General features: G+C 45.3%; 1 protein-coding gene across 1 annotated transcript in view; it reads left to right on the top strand.

The window, feature by feature from the left end:
- Positions 1 to 1,197: 1,197 nt before the first annotated feature.
- LOC133354063 (protein AF-9-like) overlaps positions 1,198 to 24,491 on the top strand; it is a gene marked incomplete at its 5' end in the record, with an annotated part of 34,605 nt that continues 11,311 nt past the window's right edge. The window contains 9 exons of the mRNA XM_061570614.1: positions 1,198 to 1,279; positions 1,458 to 1,549; positions 1,788 to 1,807; positions 2,991 to 3,134; positions 12,631 to 12,735; positions 14,574 to 15,665; positions 18,318 to 18,381; positions 19,812 to 19,899; positions 21,272 to 21,347. Of these exons, the coding sequence (XP_061426598.1) occupies positions 1,198 to 1,279; positions 1,458 to 1,549; positions 1,788 to 1,807; positions 2,991 to 3,134; positions 12,631 to 12,735; positions 14,574 to 15,665; positions 18,318 to 18,381; positions 19,812 to 19,899; positions 21,272 to 21,347 (1,763 nt within the window). The remainder of the gene's footprint in view (positions 1,280 to 1,457; positions 1,550 to 1,787; positions 1,808 to 2,990; positions 3,135 to 12,630; positions 12,736 to 14,573; positions 15,666 to 18,317; positions 18,382 to 19,811; positions 19,900 to 21,271; positions 21,348 to 24,491) is intronic.

Below are 24,491 nucleotides of genomic sequence, written 5' to 3'. Positions count from 1 at the left end.
AACTTGGTGAGGTGTAGGCAAACGACTCCCATTGCCATCCCCCACAGAGATGAGCCCTTCATCCAGCAGTGGTTTCTTAAAAGAAACCAGCAGTCGTTTCTTAAAGAGCTATTATAATATTCGGAATGATTATTTCAGGACCGCAAGCAAAGATCCAGTGGCAGTTTTATAAGAATTGTGGGTCGTTGTATGCCCATTCGGCACCCAAATTGAAATATTTACCCGTAATTACTGTGCTCCATTTCCATATATTCCAGTGTGGAGCTTGGTGGGATCCTTTTGTCTCGAATCCCAAGGTGCCATGTGTGAAGTGACTGCCCTTCCGCTATGTTTACTTTGACCTTCAGTTCATTAACCCCAGGTGAAAAGTCTTGCGAAGAATTAAACACCGCTGAAAATGTCATCGCCGGCAGAGATTCATGTTGTCCCTTCGCTTGATCACCGAGCCTCCTCTGCATCTGTGCGTCTCCTGTGTTCTCACTTATCATCTCTCGCTCCATTTCATAGCGAGGAGGGCGCATGAGAAATACTCGTACTTTGGTGCGGCGTTCACAAACCGTGTCTGTGCACAGCGAGAAAGGGAGCACAGTTTTAGAAAAATTGGCGCTTTTAACACAAAGGCGTTTTAAGCCAACGCAGAGAAAGAAACACACAACGGGAGATGCACAAAGTGGGGCTCTGCTGCTATGAAAATAAACGGTCGCATTAGCAAAGCAAATAGGACGAGTAAGTAAACATGCAATTAAATTACATGAATGGCTTTTTATTTTTTCTGAGCCGGAGATGGTTGGATTGCGTCGGCGTGTTGCCGTGGCTACGGACGTGCATCGGTGCTGTTTTTGCCGTCCGTCTTGACTGTTCTACGGCTGAATGCGTCGTTGCCTGATGCATTTAAATTCTCGGGTGTTCAAAATAATTAGCTGGCCGTGAATGACGGCTAAATGAATGAGACACAAGCACACGGTTGTGGCTTTGTCTCCAGGGAAACGGCACTCCCAAAAAATCCCCTTCCCATTACAAAAAATAATTGTAACCTTTAAAGAGAAATATATTGAATAGTGGCCATCGCTAATGCATTTTGGCTTGGCGCATTTTGCCTGCTTTTGCGCAACTGTGTTCTGAGTGGACGTGCATCAGTAAACACGTGTTTGCGTGGGTGCACGTGTGCGTTCTGTATCCGTCTGTCAATCTCAACAGTGTGCCGGGAACCCCCTTACAAGGTGGAAGAATCGGGCTACGCTGGCTTCATACTTCCCATCGAAGTCTACTTCAAGAACAGGTGACACACGATGGAAATACTAAAATAACTTCCAACGAGCAACCACGTCTCCGATCGTATTCCAAGTGAAATCGGCACACGTTTTTCACCGCGTGGGATGGTTACCTCCCAGCAAGCGAACCAGGGAAGTTATGCCAGTTGTCGTGAATCTGGACAAACGTACGCCTTCTGTGATCAGAAAAAGCGCTTCTGCACCCGCTGATCGACGAGAGTGCTTCTTGCTTTCACCTCAGAAGCGCTTCCCGGTGAACCAGGGCTGCGGCTCCAAGTGTTCGTGAAGCAAGGAACGCCACTGTGTGGATAAGCGACTGCAGCACTGTCTGCGTTCAGCTCACGTTCTTGTGTAATTTGCACTCGCCGGGTAATTGCTGGTTTTGCCTTGCGGAATGCATGCGTGGTTTAGCCACGGTCTTATGCAGCCTCGTTGCGGTGTGTGAGCCCTAGTGCATCGTGATTTCAAATTAACAGCCGCAACGTCTTGAGGGTTGTGTTTGCGATCGTGCCTTAGATCTGTCGCTCAAGCCCCAGGTATTTTCTCGCGTGCTTCGGCCAATAATTGGCCCATTCATTAATCCCCTTGAATCAATCCACAGCCTGGTCGTTGATCAAACCCTCATCCGTAGCGGTCCATCCATCAAGCTCGGGCAGCCCGTTCTTTCATCACTCACATCCATCCGTGTGCAATCATCCGTCCGTCGCGTGTACGGCAAATTCCTCCTTTAATTAATCTATCAGGCGTCCATCTGTGTGACAATGCTTCCACCCTAGGTGCATCCATCTTCTGGCTCCAGTCGTCCATAGCGCATCATTTGGCTGCCCTTATAAATCAGCCCTTGAACGTGTCACGTATTTCCCTGTCCTCTGTCTGTATGTCTCTTGGTGTCATCGACCGCCAGTTAGAAGTGCCATTCATTCATTATTTTATATCAGTCAGGTGAGAGAGCCCATTGAAAATAATCCTCTCTTTCAGTGGAGTCCTATGTATGGGCAATACAAAGGTATACCCTTTGCTTAAATACACTCAAATATTGTAAGCAGGAATAACAAATAAAAAGGAACAGAAGTCAATATTTCAGTAAAATATATTTTGTACATGAGGTGTAGGACATTATTCAAAGCACTGAAATTCATATTGATCAAGCAACAAGTACATTGCCCATTAAAGTCTGTCGACCAAAGGAGAGTTTTTAATCATAGAAGGGATGCAATATTCCATTTACAAAAAACATTTTGGTAGAAATAACTTTTGACGTAGAACATAGCACCCTGATGGAGGCATGTGTTACACATAAATGGTTTAAATGTGTAAGTGATAAACTCGATAAAACAATAATTTACAGCCTGTTGTGAATCCACTGCTGGATGAGGGTCTCCCCACACTGTCAGTCATGGAGCTTGTCTAACCATACTTCACCACGCTGATCAATTCAAGTTAGTGAAGCCATAGCCCGGCATCAAGCTCGGGTCACTAGGTTTATATCGCATAGCACTATCCACTGCGCCACCACCCAAAATTTGACAAACTCTGCTGTGATGTCTAAGACAAACTTAGGCTTGTGCATTCGAAACTACGAAAGAATATCCTTAGGCCTGTGCATATGTTCATCGGTCCGTCACTTCATTCGTCCGTTGTCCATCCGTCCTGACCCTTGCGCGAGAATGCGTCGGTGTTGAGCGCACCCTGACCCTTGACCGCATGATTTACCAACAGGAGGAACCGCGAAAGGTCAAGTTTGACTATGACCTCTTCCTACACCTGGAGGGGCAGCCACCCGTGAATCACCTGCGCTGCGAGAAGCTCACGTTCAGCAACCCGCCCAGTGACTTCCGCAGGCGACTGCTCAAGGCTGGCGGGGTGAGTGAGCGGAGCGGCTGGTCGTCTCTGACCAGTGTTGATTTAATCAGCTGTGTGTTAATTCCAGAATCAAATTTTTTTTTTTTATCCTGGAGAAAGCCGACGAGCTAAGAAGCTCTGTTTTTTACAGATGTCCAGTCGAATTGAGTCACAGGCTTCGTCTGGTTGTTGACACCCTGTGGAGTATAAGTCATGTGTGTATGCACGTATGTTGAACTTCTTTCGCACCCTACGTAGCCAACCGTGCTAATCGGAGGTGTCGGGTATGGACAACAAACTAAACTCTTAGGTGTTTTCGGTAAAGTCACGTAGGTAAAAATAATGATAATAGAAATAAAATAATAAATCACGACGTTTCGGAGGCAACACAAGTCTCCGTCATCAGGTGGGACTGTCACGAGTATGATTCCTTGCAGTCACGAAAGCTTCAAATCTAGAAACAAACTAAACACAAAAAGCAGTTTTTAGTCCGTGGATTTAATTGAATCAATCAATCAAGGCAGTCGATCATTTGTCCACTCTTGGCATGAGGGCACTCCAATATCAGGTCAGCCAACCAATCGGCTCTTTTAAAATCTGTATATATACAATAAATGACCAAATTTAGGTATTCCTCAATGCACCTCTGATTCGCACGTTTGGCTACGTACGGTGCGATAGAAGTTAAGCATACGTACAAATATAATACTACTAAACTATCTCCGTCTTTGTCTTCAATCAAACCCATTAATTTCGTCTCATCACAGCAGTCGTAGCCATCGTCATTCGTGACGATTTTCGTCCGCTCCTCTTCGCATCACTTTGGTGACGAATATTTTCAAAACTAATTTCGCCCACAAAATTAACACTGCCTACGGGGGGGTGCGGGGGGGGTGTGTACCCCCTTGCATGCCGACGACCAATGATGGGTGTTTCAGCTCGTTTTGGGAGGCAAATGTGGCCTAAGGAAATCTCACAGCCACCGCAGTTGATCAATATCTTCTGCTTACAGTATTATTATTATTATTGGGTGATCTAAATTTAGAAGTAATCAAATAATCACGTTAATTTTCAGTGCTGTAATGAATTATTGGACCGCTCGTGCATTCATCATTGCCCTGCCATTACTAAATCACTCCGTTGAATCTGTGTTCTAAGAAATTTAAATTGTGCACACGAACGCACGCTGTGTACACACACAACAACAAAAAATATTTACCCATCCGACCTCGTTAGAGACTAGTGGGACAAGTGCTGTTTGTAAGAACCTTCTAAAGCCCTGCCACCTTTGTGTCCCCATTGGTCATGTTTATACACTGCTTTAGGTTTCTGATTTACGACAGAAATTTACCCAGGGGGAGATTCAGAAAGACACCATGTGCCACGGATTTTTGCCATGGCCAGCAATCCAACTCGGTGTTCTGCATTTGTAGCCACCACTTCCAATAAAAAAACACACACACGCACATATGTAGTAGGTTCAATTTAGACGCACACTCAACTTGGAGGCAACACTATATATTAACGCATAACAACCAACGTGAACACTATATACAGGGTGGAGACCACCGTTCCTAATATCACTAACACTCGGGGAGTACTACACAGCGTGGCCAGGGCAGGTGACGGGCTGCCTGGTCACGAACGACGATCGGAGACTCGAGGACCGCTGATGGAATCTTTATCCCAGGGTTGAACAGCCCGGCGCTCTGTTCACACCCCGCTTATAACTCCCGTGGTGTGGCCAGCCCCATCCCAGGCCACGCCCCCCTTCTCGATCCTTCGGGAAGGTCCGGGCCCCCAATCACGTGACCCCCAAGCTCCCCCCTGGGGCCCCTAGCCCCTCCTTTGTACGGTCACGTGTCCTGTTGGGTTCACGGCCTGACATGACCTCCGTGACACCCGCCTACAGCACCCATACCGAGCCAACACAGTCGTGACGTCATATGTTCCTACGCTCGTACAATCCCGACACAGTGATGTTGTATGTCACTCCACAAACAAACATGGACCCTTAATTATCATTCAGACTGTCTTATCGACAGACCTGTTCTTCACCTGAGGACGGCTGCTTGCATTGTGGCCAAAATGTCGTGAGAATTATTTTATTATGTTTAATTTTTATTATTTCCATTCTACGTGACTTTACCGAAAGAACCAAGAAGATGAGTCCCTTAATTAGTTTAGTGCCAGTTGTTCTCTCGTGGCAGTTTGGCCAAGGGTGAGCCAACAAATAAAGTGACACTGTTCAGAATGCATTTTCACAATTTTTGAAGTTGTAGATGAAACTGAAATCCATCAAATGTATATGATTTCGTATCTTGCACATGACATCAGAGGCGTTAACATCACACTTGTGTCTTTTTGTTGACTTTGTGTTCATCTAGTAGTGCATAGAACATAAACTAATTAAATATGTTCATTCTTATTCACCTAATTCAACGTAGGCATCGTGAGCTTAAGCATCCATGCATCTTTCGATTTAAAGCTTTCGTGACTGAAGGGATTCATCTTCTTGGTTCTTTCGGTAAAGTCACGTAGAAGGGAAATAATAAAATATTTTTTATTATAAAATTTATTTTAAAATCTTTTTTTATTATAAAATGTATTTTATTATTTCCCTTCTACGTGACTTTACCGAAAGAACCAAGAAGATCAATCCATGCATCGTTATTGGCTAAACATGCATTTGTACTGCAGACAGCGTGCTTGGATATTTCCCCCGATATTACGTGGCGTTTAACTATTAAAATAATTCCAGTTGCACGGAATAAGTGTAAGCTGGTCCAGCTAACCCTTGTTTTTTGAGGGCCAAGTGATACATGAAGATGACAGGACATTCCAGTCACCTACCAAACCTTACAGCCCATGTTATTTAAATTAAAATGTGGTATTCGGGGCATTCTCATAGTGCAAGGCTATCGTGGAGGGGATATACTCCACAAACCTAGTCTGTAGTAGCTTTGCATTGGAGGGCAATGTTGCTATGCGTATTCGTAATCAGGATTATCTGGTAATTTTCCAATGTGGCCCATGATGCCTGCACTAGGATGCCATTCAGTATGCATATGGAAAATTTTAACTGCTGAAAATATTCTGATTTGTTAATATTTACATGTTGCTCAGGATCCCCACTTATTTGCGTATACAGGCAGTCCACAGGCAGTCCCCGAGATATCAATGTCCGACTTACGAACGTCCGCACTTACGAACGAACCAATTTAAGATGTTATTATTTTTTATTTTCTTGGAATTTCTCTTACTTGATACAGCAATCATGCTGTGACGGTTCCACCTGAAGACGGAAGCTTGTGTTGCCTCCGAAACGTCGTGATTTAAAAAAAAAATTCTTTTACTTTTATTAATTAGAGTTTTTTACCTACGTGACTTTACCGAAAAAACCTAAGAATATGAATCCTTGCAGTCACGAAAGCTTCAAATCTAGAATTATTTTAAACTGTCCAACTTGCGAACGTTCGGTCGTACTGACGAACCGAACCGCGGAACTATTTTGTTTGGCAGAGCAATCCTCCGCGAGATGTGATTAGTCCCAGCATCCCGCGCCATGCATGCACGCCCCTTGCTTCAAGCAAGCCAGCATCAGGACTCAAGGTTCGTGAAATAAAACAGAATTTTTTTGTACTTTTCATGCAACTTTATTTTATGTTTTACCAGCTGTACTACCTGGCTTCGCCCGAGACTTGGATCCACCATGCCCGGCCGCTTTTGTCTCCCAAGTGGTGATGTTCACAAACCACGGCAGTTACTTGTCTGAGGCTAAGTCGACCTAGGGGAGGCCCAGGACCGGTTTAAATAATCGTCACCGGTGGTGGTGGCCGTGAGCGGGAATCGAACTCGGGTCGCCGGGTTCGTAGCGCAGCGCGCGAATCGCTACGCAGTCCCCCCCCCACACACAAAGATAAAGACAAAATCCCCCGTGTAGCCCATAGGGGCAAGTGCTGTTAGCGAGCACCTATGAAGGCCGGCACGGCACACGAGGGGGTGGGTGACAGCAGCACGCCCGGCCGCCTTTGTCTCCCCAGTGACAATGTTCACACACCACAGCAGTTATCGTTTGAGGCTGAGTCGACCTAGAGGAGGCCCCGGAGCGGTAGAAATAATCGTCACCGGTAGTGGCCGTGAGCGGGAATCGAACTCGGATCGCCGGGTTCGTAGCGCAGCGCGCTAACCACTACACTACAATGCGTTGCGCTTCCACGTGTGCGGGTCACGTGACAGATTTGACGTCACAGCTCTATTGCCGTTCAAAGAATATAAGCATTATTGAGCTTCCCCCCCCCAACAAAAAAAGTGTATTTTTATAATTTTTGCAGGTGTACAGTCTGGAAAGTACCCACATGGAAAATTTGCAGCTTGTTGCATGTCGGGAAGTACGCTAAACATTTTGAACAGACACACACATTCACAACTTTGCCTTATATGTGGAGATTTACTATACAGTATTTATAGTTTTGCCAAATAATTTTAAAATCTTGATTATTATTCGAGAAAATATATTTTATATATATATAGCATCTCAGTGCATGATGCTGTGTGGGACAGTAGGCATACTTATTTTATAGAGAGAAAGAGACAGTCATAAGCAGAAGAAAAAAGGATGGTCTTGAACCTGGACTTGAACAAGGATAGGGAGTCAATAGCACAGATGCTTGGGTGAAGGAACTTCCAGACTAAACGGGCAGCAGAGGATACTAGGCACGTATCAGGCACGAGTCTTGAAATAAAAATATTCATCTATGAAATGAATGTTTACATCCTAGTCGGGAGTGGTGAATTTCACACGCTTGATTCATTGGCATGTATCCTGAGCATAATAATCTGTTTTCATCCATAAATCAAGTCGACGTCACATCCCTCAGTTTTTGTCATCGGTAATCCGAACGAGACCATCCACTCGCTGGGCTTGATGACCCAATCTTATACACGGGATGGCTGAAACCCGGATTCAAACCCGGAATACTTGCAGTTCCCTCTCGGTGGCTTTGACAGTCTTCGAAACCACCCGGCCAGTTATATCCGAGTTATTTTAATACGTCGGCACTAAGTTTCCTTTCGCATGCATCATCGCGTGCGGGGTTAGACAGTTGTGTGGGAACCCGGCGGGATTTTCCCCACCGACATTTGTGGCGACGGCGGCGCGTGGTCATGCAGTGCGAGTACACGCGCGTCTTTTTTTTTTCCACGTTGTTTTCGGCCAACGAGCGCTTTGCTCCGTACCCTTTTACTTTTCCCCCCGAGTTCCACGTGGACGTACCCGCACCACGTGGCACAGGGAGCTCAGCCAGCGCGCGCACACATGCGCGCAGTCACACGCATCTGCTCGACCGTTAATCATTCACGGGTTATGTTGACGGTCCGCACGGCTGGCAGTACTCGGTGCAGATGATAGACACGTTCGATGTAATGTAAGTACGCCGTACACACTAAACCTTTTAGTTTTTGTTGATTGACGTGTTTTCAAAAGTGCGCCGAGTTTATATTTGCTTCATATGCAGATTGAGACGTATTTGTATGTGTGTGCGTGTGTGTCTTTTTTCGAACACACTTACTGTTATTGCTTTGTGGACTCACCGAGGCTTATTGTGTTGAAAGCTTAAGGCCTAGCGTGAAACTCGTTTAAGTCGCCGAGTATTCGAGAAGGGATATGCTGTCGTGTGAATGTCATTTCTCGTATCATCTTACAGTAATATGGTGTATGCACATATATAGTCTGATTAGAAAACTGTATACAGCTGTGTTTTAAAGCGTGATTAATTTACTTATCGCACAATATGTTAATGCTGGTAAGCCCTTCTCGTAACTCTTGTACTACACGTAGTGGCATTCTCACCTGTTAAATGTATGGACTTAAATATATATCATGTTCTGTTTTTAAAGCCCAGCCGAAAATATTTAAATACACGAGTGTGCTATGTCTATATTGTATATACATCACTTCGGCCCAATCAGTGTGTGTCTGCGTATACCATTCATTTTATGTGTGTTGAATGTCTGCTACCCTGACAGACAAGCGTATGGTGACATTTATTGTGAGACTTGCCGTCAAAAGAGTGGTATTCTAGAACTGTTCCACTGATTGTCACAAAGGACTTTTGAGATGTGGGCAAAGTTGCTTTGTTTAATCGAGTGACAGCTCACATTGTAGTCCTTTAGAAAATTACTCCTCTGTTAAAAAGACCAGTCTGTGCTACAATTTTAAATCGTTGCAAAGTACAACGTACGGAGGAAACAGAAAAGTAAAAGCGGTGCAGGACACGCCATTATAAAAGATGACGGTTGATGGTTAATGATAATGACGGATTGGCAGCCAGGGGATGGAATTGAAGAGTTGGAGTGATGAAATAGACTTGTGTGTATGTGCCAGGTGGATTGTTGCATCCGGAAAGTGGGAGATTACAATGGGTTGGGCAGTTTTTCGTGCAGCAGTGGATTAATTACTCATAGCCGACGATGATAAACTCTTCAGTGTGGTTGTGCTTTATTTGGCTTTAGCACCCAGACTTGACATGGCTAATTAACGTAATTGAAATGCTATTTATTTATCCCACAAAAGCCTCACTTGGCGTCAAGACTCTTTGCTGGCGTGCCCCGCTTTGGAACGTTTGGCCAGTTTCTTTTTTAATCCTTTATATTAAGTTTGCTTGCTTGCGCGCTTACGACCGTGCAAATCTTTCGGTCGTTTTTTAACCCACTTCCCGTGATCCAATCGAGCTGACATTTTCCACACACTCGTTGTGCGTGACAATTAATTTTCGTGAAAAATTTTTTCCAAAATGTTACACTTTTTAGGAAAAAATAAATTATATTTAATTACCAATTGCTTAATGGTGGCAGGCAATCATCTGACCCATAGGTGGCAGCCATCTCAAGCCAGAGGATGAGAGGACTCTAGCCGCCACGCATATAAAGGATTTATAGTGAAAAACTTTGTTTTTACGGGTTAATTTTTAAGGAGTGCTTTTGCACGAGGGAATAATCCGGAGTACCCTGAGAAAAGCCCCACCATGTGTGCAACGGGAGCAAAACTTTGAAGGTTCACCACAAACCTATTCACGAACCAACTTGCTGTACAGCCATATGCCGGCTACCTTGCAGCTCATTTTGGGGTTCTTTAGATGCACAAAGATCTCTGTGTGAGCCACCAACCCTGGCTCCAAAACGTTGTATTTACAGCCCTGATATGCGCTACTGTTTTCCAGTGGTCACATCTGGGAGACCCATACAGCCAATAATGTGTTTGCTCCAAAAAAAGATGAATTATTGATCCCTTTATCTAATAAGATGTTCGATGTCTTGTATAAGGTCATGCAAGAGTCTTGTGATGTGTAAACCAAAGACATCATGCTGGATATCTTGAACCCAGGGCAGCATCCTAGAGCTAAGAATGTACAGTATAATGAAAATAATACTTCATTTTATGAGGAATCGTTACCAAGTGTCTAAGATTCTATTTCAGCAGGGCACTGCTCGAGATGTTTGAACTGCATTTTAAGTGTTTTTTTTTGCTTGGGAGAGTGTTTCAAAGATCAAGGAAAAAACCCATACTCTACGGCAGTGGTTTTCAACCCTTCAGAACCCACGGGATATTGCCAACCCACAAAAAACATTTCGCAGACCACCGTACAGTTAATAACGTTGGTGTTTTATAAAAAAAAGAATCGTGTTTGCAACGGCTCCGCGAACCATTTCGCACAGCCTTGCGGAACCACAAGGTTGGGAACCACTGCTGTGGCCAGGTCGCTTCTGAAAAATGACTAATAGCTCAGTGGGCTTTACCTGGTAAAATGAAAATAGTTTTAGCTTATTTAGAGTTATTTGCTTACATTTCCTGCACTTTGCACTCCGATCGTTTTTTTGTATCATTTGCTGTTGTAAATTTCTGACCCGCCCCTATTGGACATTTGTGAAAAATAGCTTCATAGCTCATCGGATTTCTGCAGGATGAATAAAGATTCAAGATTATAATTCTGCGTTATACCCACGCGGGTTATGGTAGTGAAAACCGGGCCAGATGGCTTAGCGGGTAGAACGAGCAGCTCGTGATTTGGAATGATGCGAGTTCACATCATGTTTTGGGGGTTGAATTGGCCCATCCATTCCTCTTGGGTAAGTAAGATAAGTACATCTCTGTGGTGAAGTCAACAGTGGTTATCTGGATAAACACTCGTACCTGCCATAGCAATGTGGAACTTCCAGCACCGTCTCAGAGCTGTATAGCAGGACATAAACACAGCCTCTGCTCATTTGATATTATTTTGATGGTAGTGAATGTTAATGTTTTTACAGAAACCAAAAGTAATAGAAATATTTTTCGAGGTGGCCTAGGCATCTCAACACTACAATGGCATACTCTTAGGTTTTTTCGGTAAAGTCACTTTACTGAAAAAACCTACGAGTATGAATCATTGCAGTCACGAAAGCTTCAAATCTAGAACTACAGTGGCACTGCTGAGAACCTACGCTTGAATATGTGCAGCCATCCGTTATTAAAAACAGGTCACAGGTGCAATGATTTGATGGGCTCAGCCTGGTCAACAATGACTGCACCAAAAACCATCGCATTACAATTTGGTATTAAACTTAATTGATCTAAATTCGATCGCTGAGAATTAAAAATATTGACCATTTTTCTCTGGCAGGATGGATGAAAAAGTTCTGCCCGCCCACCCCCAGTGTGGATATGAATCACAAGATGCGATCTCAGAAGCAGTTCTGTAATATTTACTTCTGCGGGCCGTTGCCCAACATCGGGCGATGCACTGCTCTGATTCTCCCTCTCACGGCATAATGCTGTTAACACAGCCAGAATGAAAATGAGGACAAAAATACGAGCAAAAATCCCCAAGTGTTTACATTATGAGACCTCATTTACCAGTTGCAAAATATAGTAATAGGTTTTTACCCTTTCAACTGGTACAAAAACTGACACCTTTATACAAGGGATCATGTTTGCAATAACCACAACACAATCAACTTCAAGGACAGTGCATATCATTATCAGAGTTGTTTCTTTTTGTTTGCATTTTGACTGCTTGTGTTGTGGTTATTGCAAACATGATCCCTTGTATAAAGGTGTCCGCTTTTGTACCAGTTGAAAGGGTTAAAACCTATTACTATATTTTGCAACTGGTTAATGAGGTCTCATAATGTAAATGCTTACCCCGAGCTCTCAATACTCTGATAGTTTGCTGTTTTTGAGTTGTACGCCTTTTGGCGTCATCTGGTCCAACACCAATGGAGACTAGGCTCTAAGAAAAGCTGTCTCGGGTGTGGACGAATCAACTTCAAGGACAGTGCATATCATTATCAGAGTTGTTTATTTTTATATGCATTTTGACTGCTTGTGTTGTGGTTATTGCAAACATGATCCCTTGTATAAAGGTGTCAGTTTTTGTACCAGTTGAAAGGGTAAACACCTATTACTAAATCCCCAAGTGATCAAATCGGACCGATGATCCCAGATGTGAAAAGACTGTCCCACTGGTATTTCCTGCAGATGATGGTGTCACCTGACGGCATGGCAGTGCTCTCTGCACCTCCCGAGGTGCCGTCATCCAGCCACCTGGAACACAGGAAGCCTCCCGCCTCGCTGCATGTCAAGGTACCAATCGTGGTTTCCTGGTCAAGGTTCTGGCCAAGTTGAGGGTTAGAGTTAGCGAGAGGTGAGCACTGTTGGACAGTTGAGTCAGCGACTTCGAGCTGGTATGTAATTATTCTTCTGATTGGAGACTAGCGATGAATGAGTTTCATGGCCTGGAACTGAACCCATGTGTCACGTTCGTCATAATGCAGTGCATGCACTCGGCGCATGCCATAGCTGCTGGGCATATAATGACTTGTCCTACGCTAATCAATGACTTGTCAGATTTAGGGCCACGGTTGAATTGAATCATTGATCTCTTTTGTTTGAACTGTCTGTCGCCCCTCTGTACTGTATGTCTACTGTATGCCTTCTCTTGTCTCTCTGCTGCCCGGTCTCCTCTGTACTGCGTCGTCTTTTTTCTCTTGATGCTTGTGTAGCAGTTGTGTCCCGTCTGCCTTTAAGAGTTAGCCATACACGTCGATGTAGGACCCCCAGTGCTTGGGCAATTGTCGGTGCCGGTTGTGGCTGCGTACCCGCTAGTCTGTGGTTTTCTGTGCTTTTGAATCGTTCTCTCGCTAAGCAAGTAGAAAGGATACTGTGCTTGCTACAAATATATATTTATTATTTTTGTTTACACTGCTTGCCTTGTTTGTACAGTCTCGTTTGGTCTGTTCTCAATTCCATGGTCTATTTAGTTGGTGCCGTCTCGTTTGTGCCAGTTGCTGTTCATGCTTGTTAGCTCTCAAGCTGTTTCTGTACTGTCTCGTTTGTATCATTTGTACTATGTGTATTGTTTCTCTATTTCGATTTAAAGCTTTCGTGACTGCAGGGATTCATCTTCTTGGTTCTTTCGGTAAAGTCACGTAGAAGGGAAATAATAAAATACACATTTTTTTACATTTTATTATGTTTAAATTAAACATTTATTATGTTTTTTTTCCCTTCTACGTGACTTTACCGAAAGAACCAAGAAGATGTTTCTCTATTGTCTGTCTCATTTGTTGTGTGCTCATTGTTTTGCTCTAGCTCGTACCTCCTACTGCCTTGTTTCTTCCACCATTACCCTAAAGGATGGATGTGCGTAGATTAAAACATAATATATATGCTTGCTCACACGATTCAATCTGTTAGCGTGAGTGCAAGGATTTATTTGGTTTACAATTCATTGGTTAATTGTTCTACTGTAACTTCCAGAATATATATTTTATTTACTTGTGGTTATCCTAGTAATTGTAGAGAAAAAGGATTGTTCATGTGGTCACAACATGATTATTGTGGTTATCCACTAATCTCCCTCTCTCCCAATTACTGCAAGTATTTGCCCTTCATTTGGTGGTGATAATGTATGTAATTACATTACGAATTGTGTCATTAAATAACCCATCAAACAAACCCATTATTAGCTGCAGTTGTAATGTTTAATTGAGGTTCTCAGTTATGTTAAATGTTTACGTGGCGTCAAGAAAGTTTTCTGATGTTATAATATCTGGAGTTGAGTTTGTATATTGGGAGTTTGGGTTTGTGTAATTATTCAAAAGTAATTAGTGATGTTGTTGATGTTAATTGAAAATAGGCAAGCAAGTGTCATTGGCAATTCGCAAGATATCTATATTGCTTGTAATTCACTTAAGTTATATCCCATGCAAATGTGTTGGCAGTGCTAGTTTAAAATAATACATATCGAATTGCAAAGATCATTAAATTCTGAATACATAGGAGCAGTTCTGTTATGGGCTGTATTATACTGTACTTTTTAGTACCTTGCAGAATCAGATCACGAATCTCACTGGGCTGTCGTGCGGTTAAACCAAGTTGCTAATACGCACGTCTCTCCGTCTTCTCTCTCGCTCTTGAAGGATTTCAGCAAGCCGATCGCTTCCCTGAAACCGCCCAAGCCCTTCAAGGGCCACAAGGAGAAGCCATCGGAGAGCAAGGATTACAAAGCGCCAGCCCCCAGCGATGGCCCCTCCAGGGAAAGCGCCAAGAAGGCGGCAACCGCCAGGCTGCACAAGCCCCGGGACGAGCCGCAGCCGCCACCCCCGGCCACTCCGCTGCCCAAAGCCCCCTCCAAGGAGCCCAAGGCCTTGTCGAAGAGGGACCGGTCGGACGCCAGCGAAGTGGCGGAACCGACGCCCGTCGCCGCGGAGAGCCGCGAGCCAAAGCCGGCGCCAAAGCGCTCGCGCACGACCCTCGACGACAAACTGGACGCGAAGAGAGCGAAGAAGCCGCCCACGGACGTGTCGTCCAGGCAGTGGGCATCAGTCTCGTCCTCGTCCTCTTCTTCCTCGTCGTCGTCATCTTCCTCCGCTTCGTCTGCCTCCGCTGTTACTGTCCCAGCTGCTACCGCCTCTGCCTCCGCCGCCGCTGCGGAGAAGGCGGTGCCCAAGGAGAGGCCCTCGAAGGGTGGAGACATGGATGGCGTGCGGGCGAAGGGTAAGATGACGGCGGCGGCACCGGCAGCGCCGGCGGCAGCGCCGGCGGCAGTCCCGGTGGCAGTACCGGCGGCCATTGCGCCGGTTCCCGCCGAGGAGCGAGCGCGGGACAAGACGTGGCGCAAGAAACACGAGGATGTGGGCCCGGCCAGCAAACCGCACGGCAAATCGCACAGCAGGCTCAGAGACAAGACGGCGCCGGCAGACAGGGAGCCGCCCGCGGAGCGGATATCCAAGGCCAAGGACAAACTGAATTCCACTGCCGCCGCCGCCGCCACCACGACCACCGCCGCAGCCATCTCTGACCGACAGCAACCAGACAGAGGCGTTCCCAAGGACAGAGATGGCAGGGTGGAGGTGACGCCAAACGCCAAGGCTCATAGGAAGGCGGACAAGGAGGTGGTGGTGACGGAGAGGAAGGTGGCGCCGCCGGTGGTGGTGCCGCCGGCACTGTCGCCGCCGGGCGACGTGCTGGACCCAGGAGACTCGGACGACGAGCTGTCGCTAGCGACCGACGTGAGTGGCTGAATGCGCTGGACGCTTACCGGTTCACTTGCTTGGGCCCCCAGGTGGCTGCCAGAAGATGGTCCGTAGTGCAGTGGGTGTTTTTTATTACGTCTGTGTGCGCAGCTCTTGAGTGTTACCCCCTCGCGTGGCTGGGTGTTCTTCAGTTATTCGTGTTTCCTCCCGCAAGCCATGCTCGTTCATGGACCTGGCCAAACATCCCTATGAAAGACCTTTCTGAAAATTAGATAAACGATGCAATTTAAATGAATTGTAGCTATTATTGTTTAGGAGCTCATTAATGTGTCATTGTTGGGTTTATTATGGGAATTGAACGGTGCCTTAAATAATGATACTCATTTAGATAACTTTGTAACAATGGGTTGAATTGGCTGATTAGAAACAGATATGAAATGACAGATTGGCTTCGGTGTTTTCCGGTAAGCTAAAGCACTCTGCCTCTGCATTACACAGGTAGCCTACGTTACTAAATATGCAATTAGTCTTAAGATATATTACAGTACGGAGTAGTCAGGAATGCGACAGTAAAATAATAGTTTATTACCCAGCAAATGTTGATCTTGATTACGTAGAGTGCAACTGTCAATTGCCATGAAACAACACATCATTTCACTGAAGCCCAAGTGACATAATATCTCTCCGTCCATCTTCGAAACACCTTGTGCTCCTCACATTTCTATTGACAGAGCCAAACATGTTGATTGATATTGCACACCTCGCTTTGATCCAGACAAACGTTTAAATTAAGAGGCCAGGGGGGGCGGGGGGGGTAGCAGGTCGAGAGGTCATGGGGTGGTGTGAGTACGTGGCAGAGCGAAAATAATGATACATTTTTTGTATAAAAGCGTTTAAAAAAAAAAAGTAATGAAAAGTGGCCCCCTAAATTTTGACTGAATTTATATCTCAGGTGCTGGAGTATGAGTATCTGTCATCCATCTGTGACATGCAAAGTGAAGTGGCTTCCAAGTCTGGGTCATGCTGCCCTGGTGGTGGAAAGAAAATACTGGCTCTCTCGATCGGTCGTAAGCGCAGCTTTGATAACCGTTTAAAGTCTACAAAGTTTGTGGGAAAGAATAAATCCCACGTCCCTCACTGCGCTGTGCAGCCTCGGGTTTTGAGAATTCAAAGGGGAGCAGAAAAAACTCGTCGAAAGGACCGAAAGGAATAGCCTGCACGAAATGAGTTTCGTTTGAATATTTATTTACTTGGTGTCATTTATATTTTTCATGTCTGGTGTGCATGAATTGGTATATGTATGTATGTTTAACTTGTTTTGCACTTATGTAGCCAACCATGCCAATCATATGCTGAACAGTTAAGAGTTGGAGTAATTGCTACAATGTCTGCTCATCTGTATTTTATCATACGATAGGTAACACAAAATTACGCCGTAATATTGGAAATGAGTTTGGATAACTTATTTGCGAGAGCATCAAGCTTCGGACAGCCAACTGCTCTGGATTTTTCCAGGATCGTCCTCTTTTCAAGATAGCTGGCCTGAGAAATCTGCAAGTCTTCCCGGGGACGTTTAAGATTAGAAGTTCCAGTCTTTGTCCCGTATGTGTTCATGCATCAGCCACGACAATGTATTTACCTGTCATTCTTCCCAATTCCAACATCGATATATTCTTATATCCATGATAAGTCCCAGTTAGTTTGTACGTAATCACACTGCCGACGTTAAAGGCATTCATTCAAATATTGTTTGTGGTCGACTCATCCCACCATCAACAATCCACCAGGGTGGATAAATTAGGTACCATCCGGTCATCGTCTTTCATATGGCTGGACGAATAGGATGGTTGACCTGGCCGAACGGAAGCACTTTCACCGCTAGTTGCAAAAGTTTGTGGTTCTATTCCGACAGGCTGCCCTGGTTAATAGCGATGGTGTATTAAGCATAAAATACACGCTGCCTGCTTCACAATGTCGCAGATGATCACAGCGATTAGGTACTACGCGCACGTATGACGGTATTACTGAGAGCATGAAAGTAATGCTGAGTGTGCTGTGCCGTCATGCCGAGTGAGTGTCGTGCTGAAGCGGGCGTGATGCGGTAATGCTAACCCGCGTCTTGTGTAGTAATACAGAGTGTTGTAGTAACACAGAGTGAGCGTTGCGTAGTAACAGAGTCTTGTGTAGTAACACGAGTCTTGTGTAGTAACACAGAGTGTTGTAGTAACACAGAGTGAGCGTTGTGTAGTAACACAGAGTCTTGTGTAGTAATACAGAGTGTTGTAGTAACACAGAGTGAGCGTTGTGTAGTAACACAGAGTCTTGTGTAGTAACACAGAGTGCTGTGTAGTAACACAGAGTGAGTGTTGTGTAGTAACACAGAGTGAGTGTTGTGTAGTAACACAGTCTTGTGTAGTAACACAGAGTGAGTGCTGTGTAGTAACACAGAGTGAGTGTTGTGTAGTAACGCAGAGTGGATTTCACACCTGATGACGATTGCTTGTGTTGCAGTCGAAACGTCGTGAGAATTTGTATTGTTTTATATTTATATTATTTTATTATTTCCCTTCTACGTGACTTTACCGAAAGAGCCAAGAATATAGAGTGAGTGTTGTGTAGTAACACAGAGTGAGTGCTGTGTATTAACACAGTGAGTGTTGTGGTGTAATTCTCACCGTTGTTTTGTAGGAAAGGCCTGCGAGCGTAGCCAGTGGCGCGTCCTCCATATCGCATGGAGCTGCTCCTGAACCAGGTAAAACCGCACCTTGTTTGCTACCCTACTTGGATCAATGGAGACATCATCTTCCCTAGCCAACTTGCGCTGGGAATGTTTTGTTGAACATTGATTTTCGTTTGCGCAATGTTTTATATTGCTCATGTTGGCGCAGTTGTGTTTGCCACGTTTGCTATTTATTTATTTTAGTGTTTGTCGTTGCGGTAACCCACGTCACTTTTCTCGTACCTTGAGTTCTCACCTGCTTAAACAAAATAAACTTCATCCGTACATCTGCATACACCTACGTATATCCGTATACACTTGCAAATACGTATGTATATGTTTAATACGTATGAATATACCCTCGTCATCTACATATATCTGTCTGCAGCGGAATATACCCGCATATACCTAAATATTCCTACACGCATCAAAATACACTTAGATGCACCTACCTCCGTCTATGTAGATCTCACACTGCATGAACGTACCTGACCACATACCTGCAATATACGGACACATACATGCCGCCTGCATACACCGCACGAAAGTCCCCGCACACAGAAATCACAATATACCTACCCACACGCGACTGTGCCTTCATATGGGTGCCGGCGGAGGCGAGATGTTAACAACCTCGCCTGGTATACAGGTCATGGGTTCGATCCTGACCCTGACGACTGTATATTTGGAGTTTGCATGTTCTCCCCGTGGTCGCGTGGATTTTTCTCTGGGCCCTCCGGTTTTTCCCTCCCCATTTAGAAACATGCTCTAAATTTCCACATGATAAGCCACTTCGTTGAGCAACCTTTTGTGGCCAGGCTGCTCAGTGGGCCTTACATGGTAAAATCTATATACTCGCATACACTTTACGTCTCATATCCATACTTGTTCATACACCGACCCGCATATACAATGTTGAAATCGGTAAACGCTCGTCTTTAATAACTGTAGTTCAATGGACAAATGTAATTTCCTTTCTGGCGATAAACGCCTCAATTTCCTTTCAGCCCTTTTATATTTTTGTTATCACGAAACGTACAAGTTGGATTTCTTAAATTGCCTCCTCCCACTGCGTTCACACGACTCTCTCTTGCCTCAGTTCACCGTCCACTGCCCACAGTCACCCTCGGATATCCTGCTTGTATATGTATGTACGTTGAACTTCTTTCGCACCGAATGTAACCAACCGCGATAATCGGAGGTGTGGGGGAAGGACAACAAAACTACTAAACACAAAAATCAGTTCTAAAGATATTAGTTTTCAATCTAGATGATGATTAAAAGTGCATATAGCTCAAGTGGTTTCCTAATATCGGAAGGCAGAGCGTTCCAGACGGCCGCAGAAGCGCATCTGAAAGTGCGCGAGGCAGTGACCGTCTTTGTTCGATGGTTTGCCAAAAAACGCTGCCCTATCATCCTCCCCCCCCCCTCCACCTATCGCCCTCCGTCCACCCCAATTTCAGCCCAGTCGGAGCGTTCGTTTCCGGAGCCACTCAGCGTCAGCCCCAGCGAGGACGAACAGGAGCCGCCCTCCGCGCCTAAAAGTTCCAGGTACCACTGCCCACGACCATCGCAATCCATCCACTCTGTGCGTTCCAGGGAAACCCGTGCCAGGCAAGCTGTTGGGCAAGTGAAATGGCCAAGCGGGAGCGCGTTTTGCCGTTTGTTGCAGAAGTTTGTGGCTCGAATTCCGGCAGGCCACCCTGGTTAACACTACGGGTGTATCAGCATAAATACATGCAGTCCGCTTCACGGTGCAAGCCAAAGATCCCGTGACATTATTTGTAAGCGGATAGGATGTGTGCCGGAACCACGTCTAGAATGTACACATTTGAAATATACTCCCAAGTTACGTAATTGAAATTACGATCTTGAAAACAACACAGCAGAATTTTCCCCGACGGGCAAACTGTACCCATCTGTGAAACGTAGCACTTTCATGATATCCTTGCACTAAAACAATGCGGCACATTCGAAACATGCTGATCATTTGATCGTGATGGTTTGATTTAACAGGGGTGCATGGATTGGTTTTATTAAGAGACCGGGTTGACCTGATGCGACGCTCGATGGAGTCAATTTGACAGCCTGATGTAAATCTCACGCAAGAGCCTGGGATGCAAAGCCAGAATTTTGACACGGTTGGCTCAATTTGCTAACATGTGCAAGGCACTAGCGGTCCGGCCTCCGGTACACAGACCATAGGCAACAAAAACGTTTTGAGGGTGTGCATAGCGGCGTGATAAGGGAGCTGCTGTCATGGGAATGTGATCAGAGGTAGTAAGGCCGAGGAAACTCGCCATTTACTCCCACCCCCCCACATGATGATTCAGTTAATCGTCACTCTTCCCAGTTCAATTCAAGAATTAAACATTTATTGTTCAAGTTTTCACTGCCGAGTCTGTACCCTTTCGCCTTCCGTAGCTTTTGATTGCGCCATTAGGCCAAATGGAACGCTTGCATAAAATTTACATATGATTCGCATATATTGAAATGATATGCATATGCTTAGCCCATTTGTCGATCCACTGCTGGATGAGGGCTTCCCTACATCGATGCGGGACCAGTCGGGTCGCATTTGGTAAAGTTCTGAAGCACAGATGTAATGGATTTTACAGCACGTCCCTCTGCTGTCCACCACTTAGCCATGCAGCAGTCTGACAACTTAGCATGCGCAGTGCTCACCCATTCAAGCACTCTCCGGGCTCAAACCTGCTTAGCTTCGGAGATCTGACGAGATCTGGCACAATTCTGCTGTGATTTAGTGAAAATGCGATCGTCCGTCAAGGCGAAAGAGCTTTATGCGATTGCGTGAGCAAGCGAGAGGCCGGTCGCTTGAGCCGGGGCCTCAGAGTGTAGACAGCATTGAAGCACTCGCGGATCTCGAGTGCGTAACGGGCGGCCGTGTGCGGACGTTCTGCAGGTCCAGCGAGCTCAGCGACAGCGAGCACAGCTCAGACGCGTCGCCCGCACCGCCCATCCTCCGCCACGCCAACAAGGTACCGTTCCCTCCTCCTCTCCCCACACAGACCCCTCCACTCAGCTCACCTTCCCCTCCACTCAGCTCATCTTCCCCTCCGCCCAGCTCACCATCCCCTCCTCCTCTTAGCTCACTTTCCCCTTCCTCTCAGCTCACCGATGAATCCTCGCCGAGACAAAGCCCAGGTTTTGTCCGTGCTCATCATACGGCAGGCTTTTTTTTCATCGCTGCCAAGCTCGTACGTGTACAACCCCGTTATCAGTCCACTGCTGGATAGGAATGATGTATACAAGTTGGGATCTATAATTACAATTACGCGGTGTAATTAGAAATTAAAAATACCAATCTCACAGCCACTGTGCGTCCTCTAAATCACTGTTGCGGATTTATTTTTTTATTAACCAAATGCATGCAAGGTGCTTCTTCTTTCATAGCTGCACGCAATTATTTGCGGGCACTCTGCACAGTTCCACTAACGTGCGTTCGTCAATCCACCACTGGATGGAGGGCCCCCCCCCCCCCATGCCAGGCAGGCCAAGGGGCTTATTTGAGGATATTTCACCTCGCTGGTCAGCACCACCGATTGGTGAAGGAAGGGATCATAGATGTACAGTACAACAAGATTTTTGGCTGCACTCCCCTCTGCTGCCTACAACGTAGCTCTGCGGAAAAGCTCCAACACCCGATGTCCACACGCTAGCAAGACTTATCCGTGCTTACATGGAGCTTCTGTGTTGACAACAGATGAGATGTGGCTGATGAGGTATTCTGCCAGTCATCTCAGTCAGGCAACCCATGGCACCTGGGTCTGTCCCGTGACCTCCTGGCAGCGGAGGCGTTCGACACTTCACGTGGCCTTACAGTGCACATTGCCTGGCACAAGCACCATGCCGACTTCACCGCCACTTAGTGGCGAATGGCGGTTGTTGTTTTTCGTGGTTCCGACCGGTGTCTACACAAAAACCTTTAGAGATGGTCGGATGGCTTCGACTGCTCCCGTTGCATAAATATATAATTATGAATACCCCGTGCAAAAAAATTGTCCCTACAAATTGGAACATGGAATTTCGACTTCTGGGTCAGGATTTCATCCCCTGCTTCATTCCTGGTTGCATAACCTGTTTCCTCACTCGTGACAGATTAAATTAAAGTCTCGCTGGGGTCACGTGGTTGAAACTGCTTTACACAGGGCCCACTGCTCAATCCACCCAAGCCCATGTGTTTATTTGGATTTAGTAAGATTTTTTTCCTTCTGAATGAGCTGCTTACGTTTACAGTCAACTTTTGTTTATACGGGATGGGGGCGAGGGGTAATTGGAAAGAGTGGGTGGTGGCCCAGATAAAACAACCGTGGATAAGACAAAGCAGGCTATACAAATGTCTGTATTACTCACCCACAAAGACTGTGTGCGAATAGGTAGATTGTGCCATATGTTTTCATGGCTTTTGAAAGTAATCAAGTTTTACTTGCCGATGTGTTTGCTGTCACGTGTGCACTCAGTCATGGACCCTCTACGAGTGAGGAGCAGCTCATATTCAAACCAGCATGTGTACAAAAATCCTTCTTTTGTGTTTTGTGTAAGCTCTGTTAATCCATATCACAGATTATAATCTGTGGGCAGATTATAATCTGATTATAATCTGCCCACAGATAATCTAGAGTTAACTGTACATGGCTGTCTTGTACAACATAATCACATGCTATAGTGTTAGCGGCTATATTAAATTCAAATTATTAATGTGGGAACGAGTAACCTTTTTTATTATGACTCTTTTGTGTGATTTGCTTGCATTTCCTATACTTTGCACTCCTATCGTGTTTTTGTATTGTTTGTTGTTGTAACTTTCTGACCCGCCCCTACTGGACATCTGTGAAAAAGAGCTTCATAGCTCATCAGATTCCTCTGGTATAAATAAATATTCCGATTTTAGATATATATTTTTTTACAATTTTGGGGTTTTAGTAGCATCAACATGCATAAGTATTGCTATTTGATGTGCCGATTTTATAGGGGTATGTTAACAATGCCCTATATTTACACAGGAAATCCTTACCACGTCTCAAGGCGTTTCCCATTGCCGTGGTCTCTTCCGTTAATGTTTGGCACATGGTAGGAAACCCAACACAGATAGATTCAAGAATCCAATGCTGTGTTGTATATCTTGTTCATCTTGCAGCCCAAACCTACCACACCTGGCATGCACAGGCAGTCTTCCATGCAAGTCCTAACCAAGCTCAACCCTGTGTAGCTTCTGAGATCTGACAAGACTGGGGTGCATTCATGCGGATTTGTGATCGTGGGCAGGAATTTTTGGACTCTGATAGTCCATGGAGACATTAAATCAAAACTCAACACCTTCAACACATCCGCCACCACCTATTAGCTCGGTTGGCTACGTAGAAGTTCAACATACATACATTAAAAACTTGGCCTTAAAATGCAAAACTATATAATAGGTGACGTTTCAGGCCAATGACCCTTATTTATTGAGATATGTCATTGGCAAAGTGAGCCCTGAGCAAAAATATATAGACTATAAAAAAGCACACATTTACACGTACTCCCTTCCTGTATGCCGCCACCCATCTAAGAACACATCTTTGAAGCGAATTATTGACGATTTGTACGGTTCTATTCACCGCGTCTGTTCAGCGTGATGTTTGACCTAACCACGGCTCGCGGAGGTGGACTAGTCCTGACTGCACTGTGACTCACAATGGACGGATGGAGCATGGGTCTGGCCCTAGGGACTTCGGGGAAGAGTGAATTAAACAAGAGCGGGGAGGGAATTCGTATTGATCCCCGGGTCGATTCCTCATCATGCGTCTCTAATTGTGTTTATCTGTTGCTTGTGTCTTTTCTAGCGTTTGACGGAGAGTTTGGGTGCGCTACGCGCAATGTGTACAGCATTACTACGGGGATGTTACAAGCTCTGTTGTGTAAACTTGCATAACAATGGTGGATAATGTCAGCGGGTTTTTTCCATTGTTTACTTATCTAAAGTAAGGAAAATGTTTTTAAATCTGGCCCGGGTACTGCAGAGGTCAGATCACTCACTGAGCTGGCTGTACTAAGAGAGAGAGCCTGTGTTCTAAGCTGTGGAGCCACCCATAATTAAACCATGTGTCTTGAGTTTTATGGTCTCGGCCTGCTGGCTGATG

Source organism: Lethenteron reissneri, chromosome 46 (genome assembly GCF_015708825.2).
Source record: "Lethenteron reissneri isolate LAM-NWPU_2019-01 chromosome 46, ASM1570882v1, whole genome shotgun sequence".
NCBI lineage: Eukaryota > Metazoa > Chordata > Hyperoartia > Petromyzontiformes > Petromyzontidae > Lethenteron > Lethenteron reissneri.
Note: the sequence above shows the minus strand (reverse complement) of the source record. Positions and strands in the feature narration are given on the sequence as shown.